Source organism: Oncorhynchus gorbuscha, linkage group LG20 (assembly GCF_021184085.1).
Source record: "Oncorhynchus gorbuscha isolate QuinsamMale2020 ecotype Even-year linkage group LG20, OgorEven_v1.0, whole genome shotgun sequence".
Lineage (NCBI taxonomy): Eukaryota > Metazoa > Chordata > Actinopteri > Salmoniformes > Salmonidae > Oncorhynchus > Oncorhynchus gorbuscha.
This window is the reverse complement of record NC_060192.1, coordinates 29811707-29838958: the sequence shown is the minus strand read 5'-3', so window position 1 is coordinate 29838958 and position 27252 is coordinate 29811707. Positions and strand designations below refer to the sequence as shown.

At 46.7% G+C, this 27252-nt stretch overlaps 1 protein-coding gene across 1 annotated transcript; it reads right to left on the bottom strand.

The window, feature by feature from the left end:
- Positions 1 to 307: 307 nt before the first annotated feature.
- LOC124006761 (pecanex-like protein 3) lies at positions 308 to 26694 on the bottom strand. Its single transcript, XM_046316893.1, has 34 exons — positions 24711 to 26694; positions 23888 to 24096; positions 23587 to 23692; positions 22787 to 22826; positions 22556 to 22651; positions 20770 to 22461; positions 20188 to 20317; positions 19909 to 20078; positions 19723 to 19780; positions 19486 to 19636; positions 19189 to 19346; positions 18780 to 18933; positions 18561 to 18593; positions 18287 to 18458; positions 18082 to 18192; positions 17769 to 17970; positions 17517 to 17622; positions 17279 to 17371; positions 16989 to 17139; positions 16739 to 16883; positions 15562 to 15739; positions 15288 to 15396; positions 14974 to 15103; positions 12616 to 12674; positions 12305 to 12520; positions 11791 to 12044; positions 11453 to 11683; positions 11220 to 11326; positions 10791 to 10938; positions 10385 to 10615; positions 9414 to 9688; positions 5129 to 5298; positions 4588 to 4970; positions 308 to 3906 (listed from the first exon to the last, which is right to left on the bottom strand). The coding sequence occupies exons 1-34, from the start codon at positions 24861 to 24863 to the stop codon at positions 3766 to 3768; spliced, it is 6762 nt and encodes a 2253-aa protein (XP_046172849.1). The 5' UTR covers positions 24864 to 26694; the 3' UTR covers positions 308 to 3765.
- Positions 26695 to 27252: the final 558 nt, after the last annotated feature.

Here is a 27252-nt window from a genome sequence, read left to right as displayed (position 1 = left end):
AGGTAGACACTAGCTTCCATTTCACTCCATTTGAAGCAGACAATCACATAGTAGCTATTGAAACAGGCAATCACATAGTAGCTATTGAAACAGGCAATCACATAGTAGCTATTGAAACATGTCCAGCATAGAATGCCTGATAACTGTACAATTTGTTTAATACATCATTTTGAAACAAATGTTCAATGTCTCATTGGAATCAAATGTGTTCGTTTCTGTTCAAGACCAGTTCGTTGCTAAGTTCTGAATGATAATATTGCCTGCCAAAGGTTGAGGAAAGGTAAATGAAAGCACTCACAGCATTTAATTTGCAAATGATTAAACAAAAATCTTTAATTTAAATAGGGCGTGGGGGAAAATCACATAAAAAAAATAAAAAAAACTGTACAGAACTTTAAATGTCAACGGAACAGTTTAAATAAAAACATCCCTCCAAGTGACTAAAATAATAACTTAAAAAAAAAACATGTGGGATGGTGTACTAGTATACAGCATTAGTGCAATGTATGAAATCAATTCTCCCCAAACTGCATGATTCAATGAAGAGTGCCCTTCCAACCAGGAGCTAGATCTCTTTTGAGAGGTAAACATAAGAGAGAACCCCCTAAGACTCAACATAGTGTCTTCCATGAAAAAGAACTAGAAATGCACTAATAATAAAATAGATTTATATATATTTTTTAAATGTATATTTATATACAAAACATGCTGTACATAAATGGCAGAGATGAAGAAATCCCTTTTAATATTGACACCCAGGTCTGTCCAGTGCTTTCCTTTCTCCCAGTAATAAAAGTACTCCCTGTTGCTTTGGATATTACACTGAGAATTAGGGGAAAAGAGAACCAGAAAAGGGCCCTGATCAGAATGGCTCTGCTTTTCCTAAGCCTAGGGTGGACACATGTTAACATCTGGTTGGTGCCAGCTCCTCCTCAACAATCCCCATGACAGAGTTAGATCCAATGTTCTAACAAACAAAGAGACTAGATCTACATTAGCACAGTGCTCATTCCAAGTCCTTAAGATGTGTTTCAAGATGGTTCTAAGCCTGAATGGAATCACCTTGACTGCAGAGGAGGCTGGTGAGAGGAGCTATAGGACAGGCTCACTGTAATGGCATGAACGGAATGGAGTCACGTGGAGTCATGGAGTGGAGTCATGAACGGAATGGAGTCATGGAGTGGAGTCATGAACGGAATGGAGTCATGAAACATGTGGTTTCCCTGTGTTTGAAACGGTCCCATTCCAGCCATTACAACGAGGCTGTCCTCCTATAGCTCCTCCCAGCAGCCTCCACTGCCTCCCATTCTTTCCCAATGGGAGACCATGTGAATGCCCTTTTCCACCTATTAGTTGTCCTTCATCCTGTAAGGACAGATCTAAGAGAAAGTTTAGTAGACAGTTCACTACTACTAAGATGGTTAGGTGGGGGGAAAGGGGCATACAAGGCTTCTCGGTCCAGCTTTACACCAAGGAACAAGGTTATTCCAGATAGCCCTACCATTGATATAAAAGACTTGTCACAACTGGCCAGGGGACAGACATGTGGATTACTGTAGTGCTGTAAGACCCTATAGCTCTCAGGACAGAACAGAGTTGGACAGCCAGCTTGTCTGATATGTGCTCTGGGTAGAGAGAGAAAATCATTGGAGCAGGACTACTCAGAAGTACATCAACGCCTTCATTTGACCCTTAAAGCAGAGTATGGCAAATGCAGGAGTGGGAGCAAACATTTTAAAGTGACTTCTCAGGAATACTTCCAGTTACATTACACACCGTAGAAGAGAAACCTTAGTGAAACATGTCAAATGATACCAAACATGTGGCAAAAAATTACAATTAAGAGGCAAGTCCAATCTCCACATTTCTGTATCACATCAGCATGTCAAATAGACAAACCCTTTTAACAGTCTTCCAGACGTTATCAAGAAATCCAATAAAATATGCCATCTTTGTTTTTCAGTATTTATTTAACTTGGTTTCCAACTAAAACGCTGGAGGTATGTGTAGCACAAACAGTAGTTGTAAGTGTAGTAGTAGTAGCAGGAGGGGCTGTAGTTTAGTAGTAGCTGCCTGGAGCCAAGGAAAGCAGAAGGGCCTCTTGCTGGTGGCTATTCCACACAGAGCTGTCTGAGCCCCTCACACATCGAGTCCACAGCTGTTTGGATCAGGTCAATGAGGGAGCATTTGGTCACTAGGGCAACTCAGTGGGCTGGCCTATAGCCACTGAGGAAGTTGTGATTCTTCAAGTAAAGTAAAAAGACATTCCACTCACCCCAAAAATAGGACCCAAAAATCTAAAAGGCTTTAGAAAGAAGATTCCCAGTTTAGAATCCTGTGGTCTGAACAATGTCCCTGCCTGGTGAGCATCTCTTCTCTTTTCATTCTCTGTGTCCTGGTCCATCAGCTGTCCAGAGTCACCCCCCACCCCATCTCATTAAACCTCCCCAAATTCAGAACTTTTGTCCAGGCCTGACAGGACTGTAAACTCCACTGGGAAAAAGTACCAAATGTTGGGAAAGGTAGGAGTAGGCGGGAGTCTTATCCCTGAAAACAAGCTCTTTGACAGAACACTTGAGATTGTTGATTGTGGTCAAGTGCTTCTGATAAATATCCAAATGAGTATGAAGATGTTTTTACAGGGAGGGTGTTGGATTCGTTTTGGAATGTGTGTGTTATGCTAGTGATGTGGGGAGTTGATATTGACTGGTCATATGGCAGGGGTAAGCAACTAGATTCAGCCACGGACTGATTTTTGTCAGAGAGAATGGCGGAAAATCATTTTAATAATTTGTACTCTGCAAATTGACCAAAAAGAGATTGTATTTGAAAATAATAATGTCATACAAAATTACATTGACACTTTTTATTTGTGAGAATACTTGGGAACAGATTTCCTAAATATTTTTACATTTTTTGCTTAATTCCTGGTGATTTTACAGTCGTTTGACCCAAAACTCACACACACATATTATTTATATTTTTGCTGATAAAATGTTTCAAATCTGCCTGTTGCCGACCCCTGTCATATTGTAGCTGTTCAAGTCGTTTGATGTGACCCTTGCAGTTTGAGTGGATATCTCCACAGTTGTGGACGTGAACTAGTTCTACAGTGGAGCAGCAGGTTGGTGCAGCATGGATGGGCAGTGTGGGTAAAGAAGGCTTGTTATGGTAGTAACTCTGGCTTCACCTGTACATACAGCAACAAGGATATTACAGTTCCCTTTTCTGAGTCATTATGCTGTTGCTGGTAGGTCTCAGGTGAAGGAGAAGACAAACGAACTAAACGAATAAAAACAACAACTAAACATTACATAAGGAAAAACCTCCCTTACAATTGCACTGGCTTTTTGGCCTGCTAGGGTTACCATTGTTACAGAAACTCTTGAGGGAATAGGTCCTATCAAATAGAGATCCTGTCCTAGGAGGGGAGATGGTGGGATGGGGGCGTAACATTTAGTTTTGACATGCATCCTTGTGGTGGTTCACTGAGGAGAACAGGAACATATTTAGACCTCAGATCCATCCAGCATGGCAAAGGCTCGAAAAGAAATGTACTCCGAAACATGTTGATGTTGTGATTTGCCATCAGAGACGTAACAGACCTCAGAGTCCAGTCTCTTTTAGAGAGAGGGAGAGAGAGAGAGAAGAGCATTGGAATGACTCTGGGAAGCTGGAATAGGTCCGGTCAGGCCCACTCTAGAACTGGCCATGGTGGTGCTGTGCTTTGGCTGCAGGGGTTCTCATGGGTTCTCCAGAGCAGACTCAACCCAGGTGCTCAAGTAAAGGCAGCTCGGTGGACTCCTCCCCGGGCGCGGGGCTGGGGGGCGTGGTTTCAGTGGACTGGGTGACCCCCAGGGGGTCCTGTGTTGGACTGGCCCCAGGTGGCAGTGCAGGAGGAGTAGACTGAAACACAGATGTAAATATCCACAACTAACAACTAACATCACAACAAACAACCATCATTAAGTTGATCTGAAAGCCATAACATCCTGTTGTAAGAGGTCCTGTCGCTACATTATTTTCATGCTGTTGACAGCATACTCCACCTTCCAACAGACTATATATTGAGTGTACAAAACATAAAGGACATCTTCCTAATATTGAGTTGCGCCCTGCCCCCCCTTCCCCCTCAGAACAGCCTCAATTCATCAGAGCATGGACTCTGCAAGGTGTCGAAATGTTCCACAGGGATGCTGGCCCATGTTGACTCCAATGCTTCCCACAGTTGTGTGAAGTTGGCTAGATGTCCTTTGGGTGGTGGACCATCCTTGATACACACGGGAAAGTGTTGAGCGTGAAAAACCCAGCAGTCTAGCAGTTCTTTGGCACCTACTACCATATCTCATTGAAAAGGCAAATATTTTGTCTCAATTTCTTCAAGGCTTAAAAATCCTTCTTTAACCTGTCTCCTCCCCTTCATCTACAGTGTTTGAAGTGGATTTAACAAGTGACATCAATAAGGGATCATAGTGTTCACCTGGATTCACCTGGTCAGTGTGTATCATAATGCAACATGTCATGTTTTGTACGCGCAGTGTCAGTTCTACCTTCACTCAACATGTTACACCGTTTCACCATCCTCACCTGTGTCCGTATGAACTGAGAAGCTCCACTGTCACTCTCAGCTGCGGCTGGACCGTTGAAGCCCTTCCTGCCGGACATGCTCCACTTCCCGTAGAGACCCTCGTAGGGCAGGCCATGTCCCAGTCCTGTCCGCCCGGACCCTCTGTGCCCTCCGTCCAGGAAGCTGCCTGGGCCAGGCAGGGGAGCCATGACCACAGAGCTGCTGAAGGACAGCTGTGAGCTGGACAGGTGCTGACCCAGGAGACCCTGGATGGATGAGGTCCGGTGGAGGGAAGTAACTAGCCCAGCATCCATCCTGCCCTCTGACTGGCTGAGCAGAGCCAAGGGGAGGGGCTGAGGGTGGTGGGGCCAGGTGGGGGTGGGGCCCACAGGGTTGTCAGTTCCTACGGAGACAAAGCAACTTACTTCATTCAAAAATATCATTATACAAACATTGCTGTGTTATCAGCATACTGTCAGTATTGATAATGTTATAATAGCTAGCTGCAGCTAAACAGTGGACATCAGAGGTTGTAGAGGAGTGGTGGGGTCCTGGGCTCACCCATGGGGGGGTGGATGTAGGTGAAGTGGGGCTGGGGAAGGCTGGAGGCCGGGGTGCTCTGGGTGGTGTGAGCCGATGGGTAGTTGGAGATGGCTGTGGAGCCTCCGCCGCAGTCAGAGTCCTCAATATTTCCCCCACTGTTACAGCCAGCTCCACAACCCTTCTGTAACCTGCAGGAGAAACACAGGGATTTGAACAGTCTTATCACACACGGTCAGTGTGTGTTGTATGTGTTAATTCGAAATGACACAACGACAAGGTTCCAGTTTAACAAAGTTTACTATACCATATGAACACCCTCAAAAGGTCGCCATTACACTCTAGGCTAAGTCCATCAACCACCAGACTCCCTGCGCACTCTCGACTGAGTGATAGCCCCGTAATAACAGAAATATTGGGATACTTAAAACATGAACTTACCAGTATGTATAGTGCATCTGGAAAGTATTCAGAACTTCATTTTTTCCAAATTTTGTTACGTTACAGCCTTATTCTAAAATGGATTAAATGGTTGTTTTTTTCCTCATCAATCTACACACTACCTCATAATGGCGAAGCAAAAACAGGTTATTAGAAATGTTTGCAAATATAAAACAAAAATCGTTAATATGACACTTACATAAGCATTCAGACCCTTTACTCAGTACTTTGTTGAAGCACCTTTGGCAGCGATTACAGCCTCAAGTGTTCTTGGGTATGAAGCTTGGAACAGCTGTATTTGGAGAGTTTCTCCCATTCTTCTCTGCAGATCCTCTCAAACTCTGTCAGGTTGGATGGAGAGCGTCGCTGCACAGCTATTTTCAGGTCTCTCCACAGATGTTTGATTGGGTTCAAAGACACTCCTGCATTGTCTTGGCTGTGTGCTTAGGGTCGTTGTCCTATTGGAAGGTGAACCTTTGCCCCAGTCTGAGGTTCTGAGCGCTCTGGATCAGGTTTCCATCAAGGATCTCTGTACTTTCCTCCGTTAATCTTTGCCATGACTTTGACTAGTCTCCCAGTCCCTGCCGCCAGAAAACATCCCCACAGCATGCCAGGTTTCCTTCAGACGTGATGCTTGGCATTCAGGCAAGAGAGTTCAATCTTGGTTTCATCAGACCAGATAATCTTTTTTCTCATGGTCTGAGAGTCCTTTAGGCAAACTCCAAGCAGGCTATAATGTGCCTTTTACTGAAGAGTGGTTTCTGTCTGGCCACTCTACCATAAAGGCCGGATTGATGGTGTTGCAGAGATGGGAGAACCATCCAGAAGGGCAACCATCTCAACACAGGAACTCTGGAGCTCTGTCAGAGTGACTATCGGGTTCTTGGTCACCTCCCCGACCAAGGCCCTTCTCCCCCGATTGCACAGTTTGGCTGGGCTGCCAGCTCTAGGAAGAGTCTTGGTGGTTACAATCATCTTCCATTTAAAAATGATGGAGGCCATTGTGTTTTTAGGGACCTTCAATGCTGCAGAAATGTTATGGTACCCTTCCCCAAATATGTCCCTCGACACAATGCTGTTTTGAAGCTCTACATCCAATTCCCTCGACCTCATGGCTTGGTTTTTGCTCTGACATGGACTGGTCTACCGTGGCACATTTATATATAGACAGTAGTGTGCCTTTCCAAATCATGTCCAATCAATAAAATGTACCACAGGAGGGCTCTAAACAAGTAGTAAAAACATCAAGGATGATCAATGGAAACAGGATGCACCTGAGATCAATTTAGAGTCTCATAGCAAAGGGTCTAAATACTTTCTATTCTTAATAAATTTGCAAAGAATTTCTAAAAACCTGTTTTTCACTTTGTCATTATGGGGTAGTGTGTGAAGATTGATGAGGGAAAACATGTATTTCATGAATTTTAGAATAAATCTGTAACGTAACAAAATGTGGGGAAAAAAATCAAGGTGTCTGAATACTTTCCGAATGCTCTGTGTGAGAGAGAGTCAGCATAGTGTCCAGAGCATGGAGGCGCTACCAGGTGACAGGCCAGTACATCAGGAGATGTGGAGGAGGCCGTAGGAGGGCAACAACCCAGCAGCAGGACCGCTACCTCCGCCTTTTTGCAAGGAGGAGCAGGAGGAGCACTGCCAGAGCCCTGCAAAATGACCTCCAGCAGGCCACAAATGTGCATGTGTCTGCTCAAACGGTCAGAAACAGACTCCATGAGGGTGGTATGAGGGCCCGACGTCCACAGGTGGGAGCCCAACACCGTGCAGGACGTTTGGCATTTGCCAGAGAACACCAAGATAGGCAAATTCGCCACTGGCGCCCTGTGCTTTTCACAGATGAAAGCAGGTTCACACTGAGCACATGTGACAGACAGGACAGTCTGGAGACGCCGTGGAGAACGTTCTGCTGCCTGCAACATCCTCAGCATGACCGGTTTGGCGGTGGGTCAGTTATGGTGTGGGGTAGCATTTCTTTGAGGGGCTGCACAGCCCTCCATGTGCTCACCAGAGGTAGCCTGACTGCCATTAGGTACCGAGATGAGATCCTCAGACCCCTTGTGAGACCATATGCTGGTGCAGTTGGCCCTGGATTACTCCTATTGCAAGACAATGCTAGACCTCATGTGGCTAGAGTGTGTCAGCAGTTCCTGCAAGAGGAAGGCATTGATGCTATGGACTGGCCCACCCGTTCCCCAGACCTGAATCCAATTGAGCACATCTGAGACATCATGTCTCGCTCCATCCACCAACGCCACGTTGACCCACAGACTGTACAGGAGTTGGCGGATGCTTTAGTCCAGGTCTGGGAGGAGTTCCCTCAGGAGACCATCTGCCACCTCATCAGGAGGTATATACAGTTGAAGTTGGAAGTTTACATACACTTAGGTTGGAGTCATTAAAACTTGTTTTTCACCACTCCACACATTTCTTGTTAACTATAGTTTTGGCAAGTCGGTTAGGACATCTACTTTGTGCATGATACAAGTAATGTTTCCAACAATTGTTGACAGACAGATTCACTGCATCACAATTCCAGTGGGTCAGAAGTTTACATACACTAAGTTGACTGTGCCTTTAAACAGCTTGGAAAATAACAGACATTTATGTCATGGCTTTATAAGCTTCTGATAGGCTAATTGACATCATTTGAGTCAATTGGAGGTGTACCCGTGGATGTATTTCAAGGCCTACCTTCAAACTCAGTGCCTCTTTGCTTGACATCATGGGAAAGTCAAAAGAAATCAGCCAAGACCTCATAATAAAACAAAACAATTGTAGACCTCCACAAGTCTGGTTCAAAAGTATCGATATCCACATAACCTGAAAGGTCGCTCAGCAAGGAAGAAGCCACTGCTCCAAAGCCAGACTATGGTTTGCAACTGCACATAAGGACAAAGATCGTACTTTTTGGAGAAATGTCCTCTGGTCTGTTTAGCCATAATGACCATCATTATGTTTGGAGGAAAAAGTGGGAGGCGTGCAAGCCTAAGAACACCATCCCAACCATGAAGCACGGGGGTGGCAGCATCATTTTGTGTGGGTGCTTTGCTGGAGGAGGGACTGGTGCACTTCACAAAATAGATGGCTTCATGAGGAGGAAAATTATGTGGATATATTGAAGCAACATCTCAAGACATCAGTCAGGAAGTTAAAGCTTTGTCACAAGTGTGTCTTCCAAATGGACAATGACCCCAAGCATACTTCCAAAGTTGGCAAAATAGCTTAAGGACAACAAAGTCAAGATATTAGAGTGGCCATCACAAAACCCTGACCTCAAAAAGATTTGTGGGTAGAACTGAAAAAGGAAAGCGAGCAGAGACCTAGAAACCTGACTCAGTTACACCAGCTCCGTCAGGAGGAATGGGCCAAAATTCACCCAACTTATTGTGGGACGCTTGTGGAAGGCTAACCGAAACGTTTGACCCAAGTTAAACAATTTAAAGGCAATGCTCCCAAATACTCATTGGGAATGTGATGAAAGAAATAAAAGCTGAAAGAAATTAATCACTCTCTACTATTATTCTGACATTTCACATTCTTAAAATAAAGTGGTGATCATAACTGACTTAAGATAGGGAATTTCTACTAGGATTAAATGTCAGGAATTGTGAAAAACTGAGTTTAAATGTATTTGACTAAGGTGTATGTAAACTTCTGACTTCAACTGTGCATATACATACATACATACATACATACATACATACATACATACATACATACATACATACATACATACATACATACATACATACATACATACATACATACATACATACATACATACATACATACATATAGTGCATCTCACAGCCTTAGCATGACTACCGCAGGCTGTGTCGTGTAAGTGTACCTGTCCCAGCTGCTGATGAGCCAGGCATAGATGTTATGGGGGCTGACAGGCCCCCCCCAGACTGAGCGGAGCTGAGTGTGCCCGCCTGCGAAGGAGGTGGTGAGGGGCGACACGTAGATGGGGTAGCCGATGGGCTGGTCACATGACGAGTTGATCATGTTCCTCAGGGCCTGCTTGGCGTTCTGTATGCTGCCACGCTCTGGGTTCCGGTTCCGCAGGAACACCAGCTCCTGCTGCTGGCCCGCCCACAGCCCACGCACACACTCCCTGTTCACCTGGCGGGACAGAGTGGGTCAGCAGGGGGAGGAGCACAAGAAGTCACAAATATGCAAATAACCTCTGCTACCACACGGCAAATGGTAACCAAAGCGCCAAGTCTAGGACCAGAAGGCTCCTTAACAACTTCTACCCCCAAACCATAAGACTGCTGAACAATTAATCAAATGGACACCAGGACTATTTACATTGAAACACCCCCCCCCCGTTTTTAACACTGCTGCTTCTCACTGTTTATTATCTATGCATATTCACTTCACCCCTACCTACATGTACAAATGACCTCAACACCTCCTGTACCCCCGCACACTGACTCTCTACTGGTAACCCCTGTATATAGCCTCATTGTTATTTTTATTTATTTTTTACTTTAGTTTATTTAGTAAATATTTTCTTAAAACTGCATTGTTTGTTAAGGGCTTGTTAGTGAGCATTTCACAGTAAGGGTACACCTATTGTATTCGGCGCATGTGACAAATACAATTTGATTTGACCCAGAACTGGTGACACACAACTAGAGATAGAAGCAGCGTTAACAATAGAGCACTAGAACATTCCTGGCAAATATCTACTGATATTAATCAAATCTCAATGTGATCCATGGTCCTGCTACAGCAATGCCTCCATTCTCCTCCTGGCATTTAAGTGTACACCACTAACAAGCTGTGACTGTGGGAGTCTCTACAGTAGCTGACCTTGATGACCCGGAAGCTGAGGAACCTCTTGTTGAGCATGATGATCTTGTACTCGTCGCTGCCATCGTCCATGACGTGGCGCAGGGCCAGCAGCGAGGGCATGTTGGCCAGAATGGCGCCGCGCCACACCGGGTCGCCCTCGTGGCTGATCACCATGTTCTCTTCATTGGCCGTGATGGCGTCGTACAGAACCACCGGGTCCTCGTACTCGTCTGGAGACGTGAAGTGATCCTGTTGGGGGGGGGGGGGGCAGAGCGATGAGCTTAGTGTGGGTGATGTCATCATTAAGCTTCTTCGTCTTAGCTCTGTCCACCATAATGTCTCTAATAATCAGTCAATTCTTTACATTGAGGTCATTAAGCTGGTTACTATAGTGTTTGTAATGAGTCATGCCAGTATGTCTAACCTGGTGCAGTTTGAGGGACATGCGCACCCCGGGCGCCACCACCCTGTTCAGCAGGTCCATGTCTGCAAACACCCACTCATCCCTGGGAGAGGTGATGCGGAAGTCCCCCTTGAAGAGGGCGTGGAGGCCGTACAGAAAAGGCTCCAAGCTGAAAGTCAGGGCACAAACAGTCACCTTTGGTATACAGTATCAGAGGCAGACATACTCCCTCCAGTTAGAGTGCAGACAGAGTGTTAAGTCCTGGGTCTTACCTGGCAGACATACTCCCTCCAGTTAGAGTGCAGACAGAGTGTTAAGTCCTGGGTCTTACCTGGCAGACATACTCCCTCCAGTTAGAGTGCAGACAGAGTGTTAAGTCCTGGGTCTTACCTGACAGACATACTCCCTCCAGTTAAGAGTGCAGACAGAGTGTTAAGTCCTGGGTCTTACCTGGCAGACATACTGTGGGAGGCTGTGCCCAGAGCCCTTCTCCCCAGGACACACAGGCCAAAACACAGGGTGACCAGAGGAGAGTCTCTCTCGCTCTCCTTCACCGGCTACAACAGAAAAACATATGAAGCACGTTGTGAAGTTAGTCTGCTGATGACACTAACTACATATGGGAAGTAATGGTCAAATCAACAGGTCACCTTTTCAACAGTAACATGACAAGGGACACTGACCGTCTGGCGTCTGCTGTTGCAGTACTGGATCCAGTCCAGGTAGACCACACAGAAGGAGCTGGGGGTGACGCCAGAGGCCCTGTGGTCATAGTCTTCGTCTATGTTCAGGTTGAATGTCGGGTCACTGTCCACGTAGGCGGGGCCTAGGCAGGGCCGCAGCGCCTCCTGCACCATCTCATTGGCCAGCCACTCCTCCAGTTTAGGAGATCGACTGACGTAGTAGACAATGCTCTGTGGTAGAGGAAACACGTGTTACAGACCAGGCCACCTGCTGTTCAAATAAACTGCTATTGGATCTCATGTTATAGTTAACTGTAAGATCAGTTTGGATCACACACCTTGACGTAATAGGTGATGAGGATCTTGCGCAGGTCGAACACCTGCAGCATGGAGGCGGCGTTGTTGTCGCTGATGCTGTAGCCCTCCAGGACGTACTTGGTGGCAGCCACCTCCCAGGCCAGCCAGCGCTGGCCGAACGCTGCGTTAAAAGAGAGCATGTGAGGCAGGTGGCCTGGCTCACAGCAGCAGCAGCCCTCGTCCTCCTCCACCCCCTCGGTGATGGCCTCCACCTCCCGCTGCTGGCAGTAAGTACCTGGGGGGAGAGACAGGGAGAGGGGGATAACAGAGAGAGATACAGAGAGAGTGATGAGAGAGATACGAGAGAGATGTGAGAGGGAGATATGAGAGAGACGGGGAGAGAGACAACAGAATGAGAAATAATAGCATTCAGACAAGTCCAAAACACTATCTCATGTTCAAACCATCAAAGCTTACTACACTGAACACTGAACAAGTTCCTTCTACCCCAAACCCCTTCCTTCTCCCACCACCTTCCCCTCACTCCATGCTCACCCCTGAACTCCAGCCCCCTCAGCTGGAAGGTGACCAGGCCGTTGCCGATCTCGATGATGTGCACCAGGGCATTGAGGTAGTCGGAGGCCAGGATGAAGCAGTCTCCTGTGGTGTAGTTTCCCCAGCGGCCCAGCAGCAGATCACCACACAGGCTGTGCTGCAAAGAGCGCGTCAGGTGTTCATAGAAGATAGAGTTCAGGTTGTTGTCATCAGCACCTGGAAGAGAGGAGACCACAGGCATAAAAACAGAGTCCTTTTAAAGAATGAGGACTTGCGTTAGATGAGGGAAGGTTGTGGTAGTAGCAGCTGACCTGGGTTGCGGTCCAGCTGGGTGGCCAGTCGAGTGTTGGAGTGATCAACCCGCTTGGTGCTGGAAAGACAGACATGATGTTAACTGGGTGACAGAGGCTCTAGCAACTCCTATACAGTATTTATTATGGATCCATTAGTTGCTGCCAAGGCACTCTTCCTGGGGTCCAGCAAAATGAAGGCAGTTATACATTTGAAAAACATTACAACACATTCATAACAGATTTCACATGATATTAAGTGTGTGCCCTCAGGCCTCTACTCTACCACATATCTATAATACAAAATACATGTGTACGTGTGTATAGTGCGTATGTTATTGTGTGTTTGTATGCATGTGTCTATTTTTGTGTTGCGTCACAGTCCCCGCTGCTCCATAAGGTCTATTTTTATGTTTTTTAAATCTAATTTAACTGCTGGTGTGTGTTACTTTGTGTAGAATAGAGTTCCTTGTAGTCATGGCTCTATGTAGTACTGTGCATCTCCCATAGTCTTTTTTATTTTATTTGATTTATTTCACCTTTATTTAACCAGGTAGGCTAGTTGAGAACAAGTTCTCATTTGCAACTGCGACCTGGCCAAGATAAAGCATAGCAGTGTGAACAGACAACACAGAGTTACACATGGAGTAAACAATTAGCAAGTCAATAACACAGTAGAAAAAATGGGCAGTCTATATACAATGTGTGCAAAAGGCATGAGGAGGTAGGCGAATAATAGTCTACTGTCCCCAGTCTGTCCTGGGGACAGTAGAGACCTCTGGTGGCATGTCTTGTGGGGTATGCATGGGTATCAGCTGTGTGCCAGAAGTTCAAACAGACAGCTCGGTGCATTCAACACGTTAATACATCTCACAAATACAAGTAGTGATGAACTCAAATCTCTCCTCCACTTTGACATGCATATTATGACATATATATTATTAATGTTAGCTCTCTGTGTACATCGAAGGGCCAGCCATGCTGTTCTGAGCCCATTGAAATGTTCCTAAGTCCTTGTGTCACCTGACCAGACGACTGAACAGTAGTCCAGGTATTACAAAACGAGGGCCTGTAGGATCTGCCTTGTTGATAGTGCTGTTAATAATGCAGAGCAGACTTCTCCCCATCTTAGCTACTGTTGTATCAATATGTTTTAACTATGCCAGTTTACAATCCAGTGTTACTCCAAGCAGTTTAGTCCCCTCATCTTGCTCAATTTCCACATTATTCATTACAAGATTTAGTTGAAGTTTAGAGTCTAGTGAATTATTTGCCCCAAATACAATGCTTTTAGTTTTTTAAATGTTTAGGACTAACTTATTCCTTACCAGCCATTCTGAAACTAACTGCAATTATTTATCAAGTGTTGCAGTCATTTCAGTTGCTGTAATAGCTGACGTGTATAGTGTTGAGTCATCCGCATACATAGACACACTGGCTTTACTCCAGCCATTAGTAAACTCCATTAGTAAAGATTGAAAAAAAAAAGGTCAGGGGCCTAGACAGCTGCCCTGGGGAATTCCTGATTCTACCTGGATTTTGTTGGAGAGGCTTCCATTAGACAGCTAAATCTTTATTCGCAATATAGCAGGGGGTGTAAAGCCACAACACATACATTTTCCCGGCAACAGATTTTGATCAATAATGTCAAAAGCCAAACTGATGTCTAACAGCCGCCAATCTTTTATTTCTTCCCATCAGTCATGTCTTAGTGCTGTGCTTGTTGAATGTCCTTCCCTATAAGCGTGCTGAAAGTCTGTTGTCAATTTGTTTACTGTATAATAGCATTGTATAGCAAAAATAGCTAAAGTTTTGGTAACAGGCTGATTGGTTGGCTATTTGAGCCAGTTAAGGGGGCTTTACTATTTTCTATGTAGGGGAATAACTTTTGCTTCCCTCCAGGCCTGAGGGCACACACTTTCTATATTAGGCTTAAATTGGAAATATGGCAAATAGTAGTGGCAATATTATCCTCAGTAATTTTCCATTTTTCAATTTTTTCAGTTGTCAGACCCCAGTGGCTTGTCATTGTTGATATACAACAATCCTTTTTTCACCTCTTCCACAATTACTTTATGGAATTCAAAATACAATGCTTGTCTTTCATAATTTGGTCAGATATACTTGGAAGTGTAGTGTCAGCATTTGTTGTACTAGTCATGAGACAGGTGGCGGCTGTGTAAAAGGATAATGCAGTCAGCTAGCTATCACTGCAACAGATGGATATAGACATGGCATTAATCACCTTCATCTGGTTAACATTAACCTTTTAACTGCAAAAAAAAAACAGCCCATCAACTGGTGTCTTGAACAATGCCCACGTCTGCCTCAAGCTACATCTCTACATCTCCCTGACTCCTGGAAAAGGGAAGAACTCACTTGTAGTCTCTCTCCCAAAACTTGACAGGCCTGGTGTAGGAGGTGACGAACACAGCACTGCCCAGGACAGGGTTGAGGGGGGTGGAGAAGAGAGCAGAGAACACAGCCTGGACAAACAGCATGGCTGAGTCTGAGGAGCAGAGGGGGTTAAGGAGTTCTGACAGACACCACTAACACACAGTGCAGCCAATAGACACAGCATTTACTGTTATTACACACTTTGTTTCACTGGCAAATGAGCAAGTGGTAGCGCAGAAAGACGACATCCTTGTTAAGTTCAAACAGTTTTCTACAGTGCCAGGGTAAAGGGATACGGGGCACAGCGAAGGGCTGGGCGAAGGCGTGGAAGGCGGAGCCCCAGGTGATCTGCCAGGGAGCGATGTAGGTGAGAACAAAACGAAGCTTGTAGAGCAGGTCCCAGAGCTATCAAGAGAAACCACACAATCCAATGTCAGCAATCAAGCACCGCCATAAATCAGTGCATTACAACTAAAACAGCTCGATATGTGCAGATGCTTTCATCTGGTTGAATGTGTGCTAAAACAAAGTCCCAGGGAGGAGTATGTGGAGCTAGGAGTTGGCAGGTACCTTGCTGAAGAGGATAGACATGAGGTAATAGTCGAGCAGGAAGGTCTCTGAGAAGTGTGGGTAGTCGAAGAGGAAGAAGAGGGCGGTGAAGCACAGCGTGACGTACTGCAGGGACGGGGCGCAGAACGACAAGCGCAGCAGCTTCATCCCCGCCAGAGAGATGAACAGAGCACGGCCACTGGAGGAGGAGGGGACAGAGAGAGAGCGGGGAAGGGAGAGCGTGAGGAGAAGGGAGAGAGTGAGTAGAAGGGAGAAGAGAGTGAGGGGAAGGGAGAGAGGGAGTGAGAGAGAGTGAGGGGGAGGGAGGGAGAGAGTGAGAGTGAGAGTGAGGGGGAGGGAGAGAGTGAGAGTGAGAGAGAGTGAGGGGGAGGGAGAGAGTGAGAGTGAGTGAGGGGAAGGGAGAGAGTGAGGGGAAGGGAGAGAGTGAGGGGAAGGGAGAGAGTGAGGGGAAGGGAGAGAGTGAGGGGAAGGGAGAGAGTGAGGAGAAGGGGAGAGTGAGGAGAAGGGGGAGAGAGGAGGAGGAGGGAGAGAGTGGGGAGAAGGGAGAGAGTGGGGAGAAGGGAGAGAGTGGGGAGAAGGGAGAGAGTGAGGAGAAGGGAGAGAGTGAGGAGAAGGGAGAGAGTGGGGAGAAGGGAGAGAGTGGGGAGAAGGGAGAGAAGGGAGAGTGAGGAGAAGGGAGAGAGTGGGAAGAAGGGAGAGAGTGGGGAGAAGGGAGAGAGTGAGGAGAAGGGAGAGAGTGGGGAGAAGGGAGAGAGTGGGGAGAAGGGAGAGTGGGGAGAAGGGAGAGAGTGGGGAGAAGGGAGAGAGTGGGGAGAAGGGAGAGAGTGGGGAGAAGGGAGAGAGTGAGGAGAAGGGAGAGAGTGAGGAGAAGGGAGAGAGTGAGGAGAAGGGAGAGAGTGGGAAGAAGGGAGAGAGTGGGGAGAAGGGAGAGAGTGAGGAGAAGGGAGAGAGTAGGGAGAAGGGAGAGAGTGAGGAGAAGGGAGAGAGTGAGGAGAAGGGAGAGAGTGGGGAGAAGGGAGAGAGTGAGGAGAAGGGAGACATTAAAATACATATGATGCAAATACAAAGCGTGTTCTCATTGAACTCTGATTAGACGGATGGATGAATGGGATGAGATTCAGAAGAGGAGGGTGTATGTATGTTGAGGAGGTTGGTAGGGGATGGCTGAGTTGCTTACTAGATGTCCAGTTTCATTGGGTTCTGGCTGACAAGCTGGGCTTCTGTAGTGAGGGAGTTGAGCACCACTGCCGGGTAGATTAAATACTTCTCCAAACACTGCAACCACGCATACAGCTTCTCAAACCACATCAGCTGGGCGGCATCTGGGAGGAACAGGGCACAGCAAAAAATCTATGACAAACCTGAAGCCTTGACACAATTCTTACGGATGTGTGAGTGAGTTTAGAGGTGGGTGGGTCACTACTCACCGCGGACCTCAAACTGGCTGTACTCTGGAGAACGGAGGACAGGGTGGGCCAGGCAGAACCAGGGCAGCTGCTTGCGGAGCTGAGGCAGCAGGTAGTGTGTGAGGAAGCCCACCCCCCCGGCCACCATGTACAGGATGTAACTTAGAGCAGGCTGGAGGGGAGATGAGGAACAGGAGGTCTCAGAGATCACACACTCACACTGCGGAGTGCCATAACCAATCAGAAGGACTCCCTCTATACATTGACACATCCCATTTCTTCCATATCCGGTCGACCAGGTGTTGACTGACCTGCAGAGCGATGAAGACAGTGCTGGCACTGATGGCAAACGTGATGACAGCCATGAGGGGACACATGACAAGGTCAGAGTGGAACATCTCTTTCTGTAAAACACAGACAGAGAGACGGGCTTTAAAACCTCCGAACACCAACAGCAGGGAGGGATGTCTTGGTATGCATCCCAAATGGACCTTGGTCAATAGTAGTGCACTATATAGTGAATATGGAGCCATTTGGGACGCATCGTACCACAGAGTTGTATAGTTTCTCAGGCAGGGGGTCTTTGATCTCCAGAGGAGGCTCCTCAGGGGTCCGACCCAGCAGCTCAGGAAAGAACTTGGAGCGGACCAGAGACCTAGAGCAAAACACATACAGGGAGATGTTGAACATGAGAGAAGAGGAATGGAGAAGTTGTTCAAATGACAGCTAGGATCTGGGAATGTTATCTACATGTACGACAAGGTACCACTAGGTATATACAGGTAGTAGAGGTACACAGACCACAGGATGATGGGGTCGCTGCTTTGGCGGCTCAGGTGGTAGGAGAAGGCCAGGAGCAGACCACAGAACACAGAGAACACTACTGGCACATGGGGATGTTCCCAGGGAGCAATGATAGCACCAAGACAGAACCCATAGAGCAGCGCGGTCACCAACACACTGCGTAACAGGCTGTACAGGGACGACAGGGGGCTGGTGGTGGCTGTGGAGAGGAACACACACACACACACCAAGGTCAACAGGCATCACTCAACAAATGACAGTATGTTGTGTGTAACTGTGAATTACAGCGTATGTTATGGACCCGTCTTACCCGTTCCCCCAAAAACGTGCATGTCGACCTGCTCCAGAAGACACATGAGGAAGGTGTTGACCTGAGGTACAAGTCCAAACAGGAAAATGATGGGGAAGCACAAGGTGAACACTGGGGGGGAAAGAAAGAAAAGTGTGTGAGTGAGTCTGTTGGTCATAACACATCTGCAAAAGCGCACAGCTAGAAGAGTCCAACTCGGACTGACCTATGAGCACGTCCCTGGCACAGAGCAGGAAGTGAGCGGAGAAGAAGGTGACGCCGTAGAGGGAGAAGGGCTGCAGGTGGCCCGAGCGCCCAGCAAGGTCGAACACCCAGACGTGAGCACAGCACAGGCAGAAGTAGACGGGCCGACTGTACACGATGACCCAGTTATGGCCCTGATGGGTTAGACCAGACAGTCAGCAGGTTGTCAAAACAACAATGGAACGTTTACAAACTGGATAATGACCAAGACAGATATTTGGATGACATCTACCTACATGCATTGGGGAGGCTGCATCTGGTTGAACACTCTGAGGAAGGAGACCAAAGTGTCAGTTCAGACACTAACACTTCACTTCAAGTTAACGCTGGTCTACAACAGTTTTAACAACTAAAATGCATCGGCAGTTGATGAATAGGACCAGATACCTGTATTAATGAAAGGGAACAGAAATTGAATAGGGACTTGATTGCTTACGACTTGTGTTGTTGCGTACCTTTAGTAGTGAGTACTGACAGCTGGCGATGACCAGGCAGAACTGAAACACCCAAATGTCCCTGAAGAAACCCTGCAGGAGGAGCAGGAACCCCAGGAAGGCCACCATGCTGGCCAGCACCACCGCAAACACATTCTCCCCTACACCACGGTTCCTACAGGTGACACACAATGGAAGATACAGTAGGAGGTCATTTATAATGTTTAGGGTTGGAAAACTCCACTAACTCTACCAAATTCCGATGTTTTGAAACACTAACAATGTCTCTCCACAGTATAGACCTCTAACGGAAGTATGGCTTTCTCCTCAATAACGATTGGGTGATTTTACCACTGAGAAACTAGCTAGCTGCTGTGCCTCATTGGATGACACTACCACTGAGATAAACTAGATAGCTGCTGTGCCTCACCTGTCCAGTAGTGCCAGCAGGGCCAGACGGTCATAACGCACCCTCAGCCACTTGCCTGGCAGCACCCAGAAGCGGTAGTAGTGTTTGGGCTTGGCCTTCTCTTCGATCATCAGCGTGTTCTCCTGGGACTCATGCAGAGATTCATGGTCCAGGTCAAACTAGACACAGGGGCGGGGGTTTGAGACAAATATCAGGAATATTCTACAAAAACCAAAGCCATATACAAGAAATGTCCAGCGGGTTGATTTGTCAAAAATACATGATACGCTGCTGAAACAAATTCTAACGGTGTCTCACCTCTGGCATATCTGACATCTCCAGGAGCTCCCTGCGCACCTGCATGCCCTGCAGAACCACAGGCCTGGTCTGGAGCACTGTGAGCACCGGTGCCCCATCCTGGACATCATTGGAGGTGAAGCTGGAGGACTGGGACTGTCTTTCCCGCTCCCTAAGAGGAGAAAAAGAGGGCAGGGCTCAGACATATCAACATCACTTTCAAACAAAGAGTCTGAGGCTCATCAGAGAGACACTTACACCACTGGGTCCTCATAACCGCCTCCTGCAGGTCCAAACGTGTACGATCTCTTCACTCCTGAAAAAACAAACAGCAATGAGTGGAGAGCATTCACTACAGTGTAAACTGGTACAGAATCACCCCCGAAGGATCTAACTCTTTCCTTCCCTAAAGCTAGCCCCAGTCTAACATCACCACACACTCACCAGCCTCGTCATAGAAGTAGTGCACAGCCCCCTCTGTGGTGTCGTCGAAGGTAGAGGCCTCATGGACCCCAGCGCGGGGCAGCAGTAGTGAGGTGGCGAACTGTAAGGCAGAGGGAAGGGTCCGGGTCCGTGAGTGTGAGGAGGTACGGGCACGCTGGAGGTCCTGGAGACTACAGGAAGACACAGGGGATGGCCTTTATGTAGCATGGACATACAGAGGTGATTGGCATAAGGGACATGGCTAGAGCGGATGGTGTGGAAGTGTTACACCAGACCAACCTGGGTGGAGAGCCCATGGTAGAGGGGGGTGGTGTGGGGTTGCTCCCCGCGTTGTGTCGCCTGCGGATGGCCTGGGTCCTCTTCACACTGCTCACTGAGTCCTGCTTGCCCCCCTCCTCTGGGGCCAGGGCTGAGGCAGCAGATACTCAAATTAGTACCAGGATGTACATTTCAGGTGTTGAGTTCTAGAAATACATACCTGGCCCTTATTAATCTAGTAAATAAAGCAAACAATCAATCTTTCAATGACACCTCCGAGTCATTTAGCTGACGCTCTTATCCAGAGCAATTTACAGTTAGTGCATTCATCTTAAGACCGTTAGGTGAGACAAACACATATCACAGTCGTAGTAAGTACATTTCTCCCCAATAAGGTATAAGCCAGTTCTAGTAGGTAAATTAAAGTTGTGTTATTTGTTCATCTTTCTTTCCATCTTGAATGGGACTAACAGAGTAGGAGTGCTAATCTCGAATCAGTTTGGCCTTTTAGATTATAACGAAAGGACACGGGGGGACCTGTTCCTAGATTAGCACACTTTATGAATACAGGGCCAAAGTTAGCGTGAATAGTATGTGTCTCACCTCCCCCCACAGCTCCCTCCTCCACCAGTTCCCCGGCCCTCCAGCCCCTCTGGTTGCCAGCCCAGGAGCCTCCCAGAGAGTTCAGGCGATGGTGGTGAGTTCCAGGGAAGGCGTCTGTGTGGCTGGTCCGGGCCTCCAGGTCTGACTTGGAGATGGTGAGGGGTCGTGGGGCGGTGGTGGAGGTGGTCAGCATGGTGGAGGGCAGGACCACAGTGTTAGTGTGGCCCCCACCGGCCTCGTCCATACTGAGCACCCTGGCATGAGTCTTAGCACTAGCCGTGCTGGCTGACCTCTGTGGCCTCTGGGAGAGGATGGGGCCAGACGTCTCGGACAACGTTCCTTCCCTGGGGATGGGCAGCTGGGTGGAGGGGGGCGGGTTTGTAACACCAGTGTTAGCGAGGTCGGGGGAGTAGCATGAGGTAGAGGAGCTGGAATCATCATCGTCAGAGCTGTAGTGTCTCTGGGAGCCCACACTGGAGCCATCATCCTCGTCACTGGAGTCCTCAAACAGGCTCTCGCTGTAGGTCTTAGCCCCCAGCCGACTGCGCACTGGGATGTAGTCTCTGTGCTGTCCGTGGTGCCTCCTGTAGGAGCCACAGTCAAAGCTGCTGCTTCCCCCTCCACCTCGCTTGCGAGGGGCTTTCCTGCAGCCAGGCTGGTGGCCAACACAACCACCACCGGTACGAAGCAGCTTCAAGTCTTTGGGGCGCACCACCTGCTGGGCCTGCAGAGAGGGCTGCTCAGAGGGCAGGAAGGGGATAGAGACAGGATGATCAGGTTCAGAAGACACTAGACCCAGGGCCAGCCCTGACGGCAACGTGTTAACCTGCCGTGGAGGGGGGAGGGGGGGAACGGGGACCGTCCTGTCCAGATCACATGCCTCCGAGTGCCCACTACTGGAGGGAGACAAGTCCTGAAGGGAGGGGGGCTGTGTAATATCTGAGGGGACAGGTGGCAAATCTTCCCCTTCCACTATTGTCTTATCAAGCCCCTGGTCCAGAGAGAGCTCTTTGGAGGGGGAGCGCAGTAGTTCGCTGTCCGACAGATCATCAGTATCACTGCCCCCCTGCAGGACAGGCTCCTCTGCTGGCTCTAGGGTACTGGTGCCCGGGGCTGAGGCAGAGGTTGGTGCCCCGGAGTCTATGTTATGTGGCAGGCTGAGTGAAGGGCTCTCCAGTCGGGTGGAATCAGTCTTCTCACTGCGGTAGCTGCTGACTGTGCTGAGGGTCTCACGGTCTGTGGTCACTCCACCCCCGCTGAAGCAGCTGTCTGTGGAGCCGGCAGTCATGGCCACCCCACTGTGGCTGCCTGGGTGCCCTGTTCCCGGGGCGAAGGCCACAGGGTCAAGGCCCAGCCCAAGCAGGTTCTCCCTTAGCTCCTCCCTCAGACTGCTCTTTATGAGAGGGCTGATGGGAGCATCCCCCAGGCTCTCTGACTCAGCAGAGGGGCCCAAGGGGGAGTAGGGCTCCTCAGGACTCTGCTGGGACAGCTGCTCCAGCATGCCCTTAATCTCCTCCAATTGGCCCTTCTCTCCTCCGTCTTCCTGACTGGAGGGGGACGGGGGGATGGAGATGCACATCCCAGGTTGGAAGCTACCAAATCCCCCTGCTATCCCTGTTCCCACTCCCCTTAGATCAGGGAACTCTCCCCCTACAGCAGCAGCCAAGCAGGACGGGACCATGTTGACAACATCTGTAAGTGAAAGCCCAAACTTAGTACACACACGCAAAGAAAAGACCAACATGGACAAAATATGAGATGTCTATTTGCAGTGTGTAATGCTTACGGATGGGGTCCTGGGAGCTGTGGCAGAAGATCTCCCGGCGAGCTGACGTGACAATCACGTTGTTGCTGCATTGCTCTCGCATCAGATCCTTCATATCTGAGAAGAGAAGAAGCAGTCCCTAAATTAGACTGCTAACCATGTTATACAAAAAAATGATCATCCGTCAGTCAGATCAGCTTTACCCAACCACAACAGTGAGGTTAGAGTGGGGTTAGATTAGATATACTATACCCTTGGAGCCTCTACTGTCATCAAGCTGGGGCAAAAACTCCTGAGGAAACAAACATTTGTTAGATTAAGAATGAATATCATAGGAATATAAATAATTTGCATGGGAATACGGAGGTTCTAAGCTAACATATGCTATTATTTTAAGATGGTCATACCAAGGATCAATTAGCTAATTGATTTTGAATTTCAAGACCCCTTAAGGTATAAAAAAGGTATAATGTATAAAAATACCGGATGAAATTTGGCATTAATGCTATTTGCCAATAGAAATGCATTGAATAACAGATTGTCCAAAAATAAATCAAAAGGAAGTTTGTTCTGAAGTGTCTGTCCTATATCTGAGAGAAATAAGAAAGATCAGGAAACATTTTTTTTTGTGATACATACATTTATCCTTTATTTGGGCAATATATTATCTCCATATACACTTCCATAAAACATGTTTGCTGGTACCAGGGACCTTCAGACGAGTCTTGTGAGTGTCAGAGCAAAATCGTGTTTGTCCACAGAGGGGTCATATTAGTGTGCAGGCCAAACAGTTTGGACGCTACATTTAAGGATGTCCCGTGGTCTGACAAACACCGCTCTAGCTCTGCCACCTTTCACCGCAGGTGCAGAAGGGCGATACCAGCGTATTGAGACACAGCCCATGCAAAAAAAAACATATTCTCTAGCTTAAACAGACCGATTTTGATGGGGATTTTTTGTTATGTTAATTTGATGTCCACAGGGGCGCAGAAATTGTAGGATAAGGGTTAAGAGAGAGTACGTTTGTGTAAGTCATGCAAGTCAGTTCTCACCGACACCTGGTTGAGTCCGAACAGAGAGTGCTGGGAGCTGCAGCGAACTGGAGGCGTTGAGTTGACCTTTCTGAAAACAGTCATCTCCACACCAACATTGCTGTCCCTGAGAGGGGAGCATACATACCAGAATTAAAAAACACAAGACTCAAAATCTGTCCACAATCATGTGAAATAATAGCCCCCAAAGCATCAACACAAATGAGCCTCTTCACTCCGATGTACATAGAATAACATCGTTTTTTTAAACAAAGTTTGGCGAAAAAATATTCCATTAGGATATGGAAATTTCCGTCAGTACCTATGCTGGTTCCCATCATGGCCTCCTGACCCATCATCCCCCTCTTCTAGCCGTGGGGCGTTGGTTATGTGCGAGACCTGCCTCTTCTCCACCATCTCCCCCAGGTCGAACATGGCATGGAGGTGGAAGTTCACTGCCTTTATGGCTGTGAAGAAGGCTGCCACCACAGCACAGTAAACAGCTGCCACAACCAGGCTGGGGGGGAGAGACTGGACAGGATGACCAGAGGGGACAAGAAAGAGTGAGTCCAGAGATAGGAATATTAAGTAGGCTAGCCCTTGATAAGGGTACAGAAACAACACCCTGTCCTCAATACCAGTAAAAGAACCATAGCACAAACACTTCCCCTAGATCGGCAAGCACATGGGAATATTGGACATATTACAGACCAGGAAGGACCACTTCACAAAGATTACAGACACAACAGCTTGAGGACATAACAGGCCTGGTTTCCAGGCAGCACTCTTCACTAGAGCAAATACTAACGCGTAGCAAATACTAACGCGTAAACAAAAGAGCAAACATTAAGGTAAAGAGAAGCAACATCAAGTGTGGAAGAAAATACACTTTTGAATTAATGCTGAGGGGAAAAAGGTACTTCCCTACTCTGTTCCACTTTGTTACCAACATGGTTCTGCTCCTCCGTTCTATGATAAAACCAGTTCTCATTTGATCTGAATAATGGCTGTCTGATATACATTTATTAGTGCAGCATGTAAAAAGTGCCTGACTAACCTGACATCCAGTTTAAAGAGAATTCCTAGAGAACAGGAATTCTTCTATCTTTAGAAATAACCAAATTGTCACCTCCATGAATCCTCACCATGTATAGCAGGAAAGGGAAAGCCAGGAGAAAGATCCAGAGGTACAGGTGGAAGCAGTTGGAGAATGTGCTCTGGTGGGGGTCCACATACCAGCCTCCTGTGATTGAAGCCCACACCCCCTGCCGCAGTATCTGAAGAGCTTGGGAACCCATCGTCCCCTTAAGAGCAGCCAACCCAGGGTTGCAAGGCTTCCTCTAAGGCTGGAGCTCCTAATGGCACAGTTGTAGCCACCCTGTTACGTGTCTACAAGGGCACTTCCATTGAGGATAACAAGTTAATAACGCAGTTCTCTTCACTTTCTGGTTTATAGTCCTTAATGTATCTCAAGGGAGTCCGTGCATGCTCATTTTCAGGGATGTGCTGCTTTGCGTTGCAGTTCTTGCAAAAAAGTAATCCCTGCTTTGTTATCTGGAGATTGACATTTTGGCACACTGGTGGTGACCCACTGACTAAATAACAACATTCATTTGGAAGAAAAATCACAACTGATTTGGTTGGTTTCTTCACACATTTCAAGTCGCACTTCAGTAAATGTAAAGTGGTTTCTGATAACATAATTTAAAGCAAGACACTGTAGTACACCTGTCTAACGTCACAGAGAATCTCAATAATGCTCCTCATCTCCTACTCACTTGGAGCTGTAACTGTGTTGGACTGTTCCAACTTCAGTGGCCAAGTGTAAATTCTTCAGATATGTTTTGGGAGTGCTCAACCTCATGAGATCTGGATCTTTATATGCATCCTGATACATTTTCAAAATAAACATCTGCAAAAATACTCAATATATATGTATACTAGCAACTAACATCATCTGTCTGAATATGCCAATGCAGAAAGCTAGTTACCAATTAGTTAGGTCTATTAACCTGTTTATAAACCAGCTAAGTTAGATAGGAATCCTATTTTTCATGAATCCCTCTGTATAGTTTCAAGGCCAACCCTACTTCAACTATCCTGTCACCTAGTTAGTGATTGATTGACAATTTGACGTAACGTTACTGTTTTCTACAGTTAGCTGGCTGGCTAGGTCATGCTATCTAGCAGTTGTCTACATGTTATTCTAGCTTGCCATCACAATTTCCTTCAGACGTTATTTGCCAACCAATGCACTTCACCAGCAGACATAAATTAGAAAACTAACGTTACTTATCAACAGAAAAACTTGTCAGTTTATCTTACAAATCATCTATGGTTGTTAACTAGCTATAGCTATTCTGCGAACCATTGCTACCTTAACCAATTTAACGTTAGCTAGCTACTTTAAGGTGATGCTTCCAAAACAAGACAAACGTGTAATTTCGAGATAAAACTTATAAACACATCATAATGTGTTGGATTAAACCATATCGCTGACAGTTTTGGTAGCAATCGCATCAAGAAAGATCCCCACTAACGTTACGAACAGAAACGGGCTACTAGTACTTCAGCTTACAAACAGGTCGATTAGCACACTAGCTTAGGCCACATACAAATAAAAACAGCCAACGCTATCTATCAGAATTGGGACAGAGTGTGGCTAGATAAAAAGTTGGTAAGATATCGTGATAGCTATATTAAATTGTTTGTAAACTATTCTAAATCAATGCTGCCCAGATGTGCCTCTTCTCTTCAGTGTTGAGCAGTCCTTCGCTAAAGTATCTATGCTTTTTCCTTTTTCCCACCGCGGGTTGCTAGCTTACCACAGTTGGCTAACAATATTGTTTTTCAGATGATTATGGTCTTTCTTCTTTTGAAAGACACAGTGAATATATATTTGTTGGTTAAGAGAAACGGGCAGTCGGTACATATTTGCGTCATTTCCCTTATCATGTGTCCACTGGTTAGCTAGCTTTAAATATATATATATCCTCCTCGTTAGCGCGACTGCTTACAATCACTCGCTTATCCACACGCGAAGCAAAAAACATCCACAGTCAAAGGTGGTGGATAAATGAAGATAGTTCACTCAGGTCGTTTACCAAAAAATGTTTAAGTTCCGGTCTACCTAACGGGGTGGGTCTCATGCAGATAAGAGAGTCGCCCCAAGAGGGAAGTTTTATTAGCATTCACTAATAGGAAGTAGATTGGGAAAAGGCATGGTTAATACATTATAGGTTTTGTTTACCAAACAAGGTTAGCGGTCCATTATTCTGAAGGGATTTCATATTGATATACATATATATCCAACAAATGCCTTTATTACGAAGTTCACAGATCTGAGTCATCGTGTCACCTTTTTTATGAATGTAAATGTAATATCCAAATGCTGGGATGATCTTGTTGTATATTTTTTCGAACAAGTCTATTTATAACTTTACCTAGCAAAAAAATATATAAAATATCATTTTGTTAACAATAATAAGTCAGATTTCATTGTGAAAGTAATCCTTCTCACCCCCCCCCCTTAAAAGATTTAGATGCACTATTGTAAAGTGGCTGCTCCACTGGATGTCATAAGGTGAATGCACCAATTTGTAAGTCGCTCTGGATAAGAGCGTCTGCTAAATGACTTAAATGTAATGTAAATGAATGTCTTGATACTAATGAGCAATTTCACAAGTG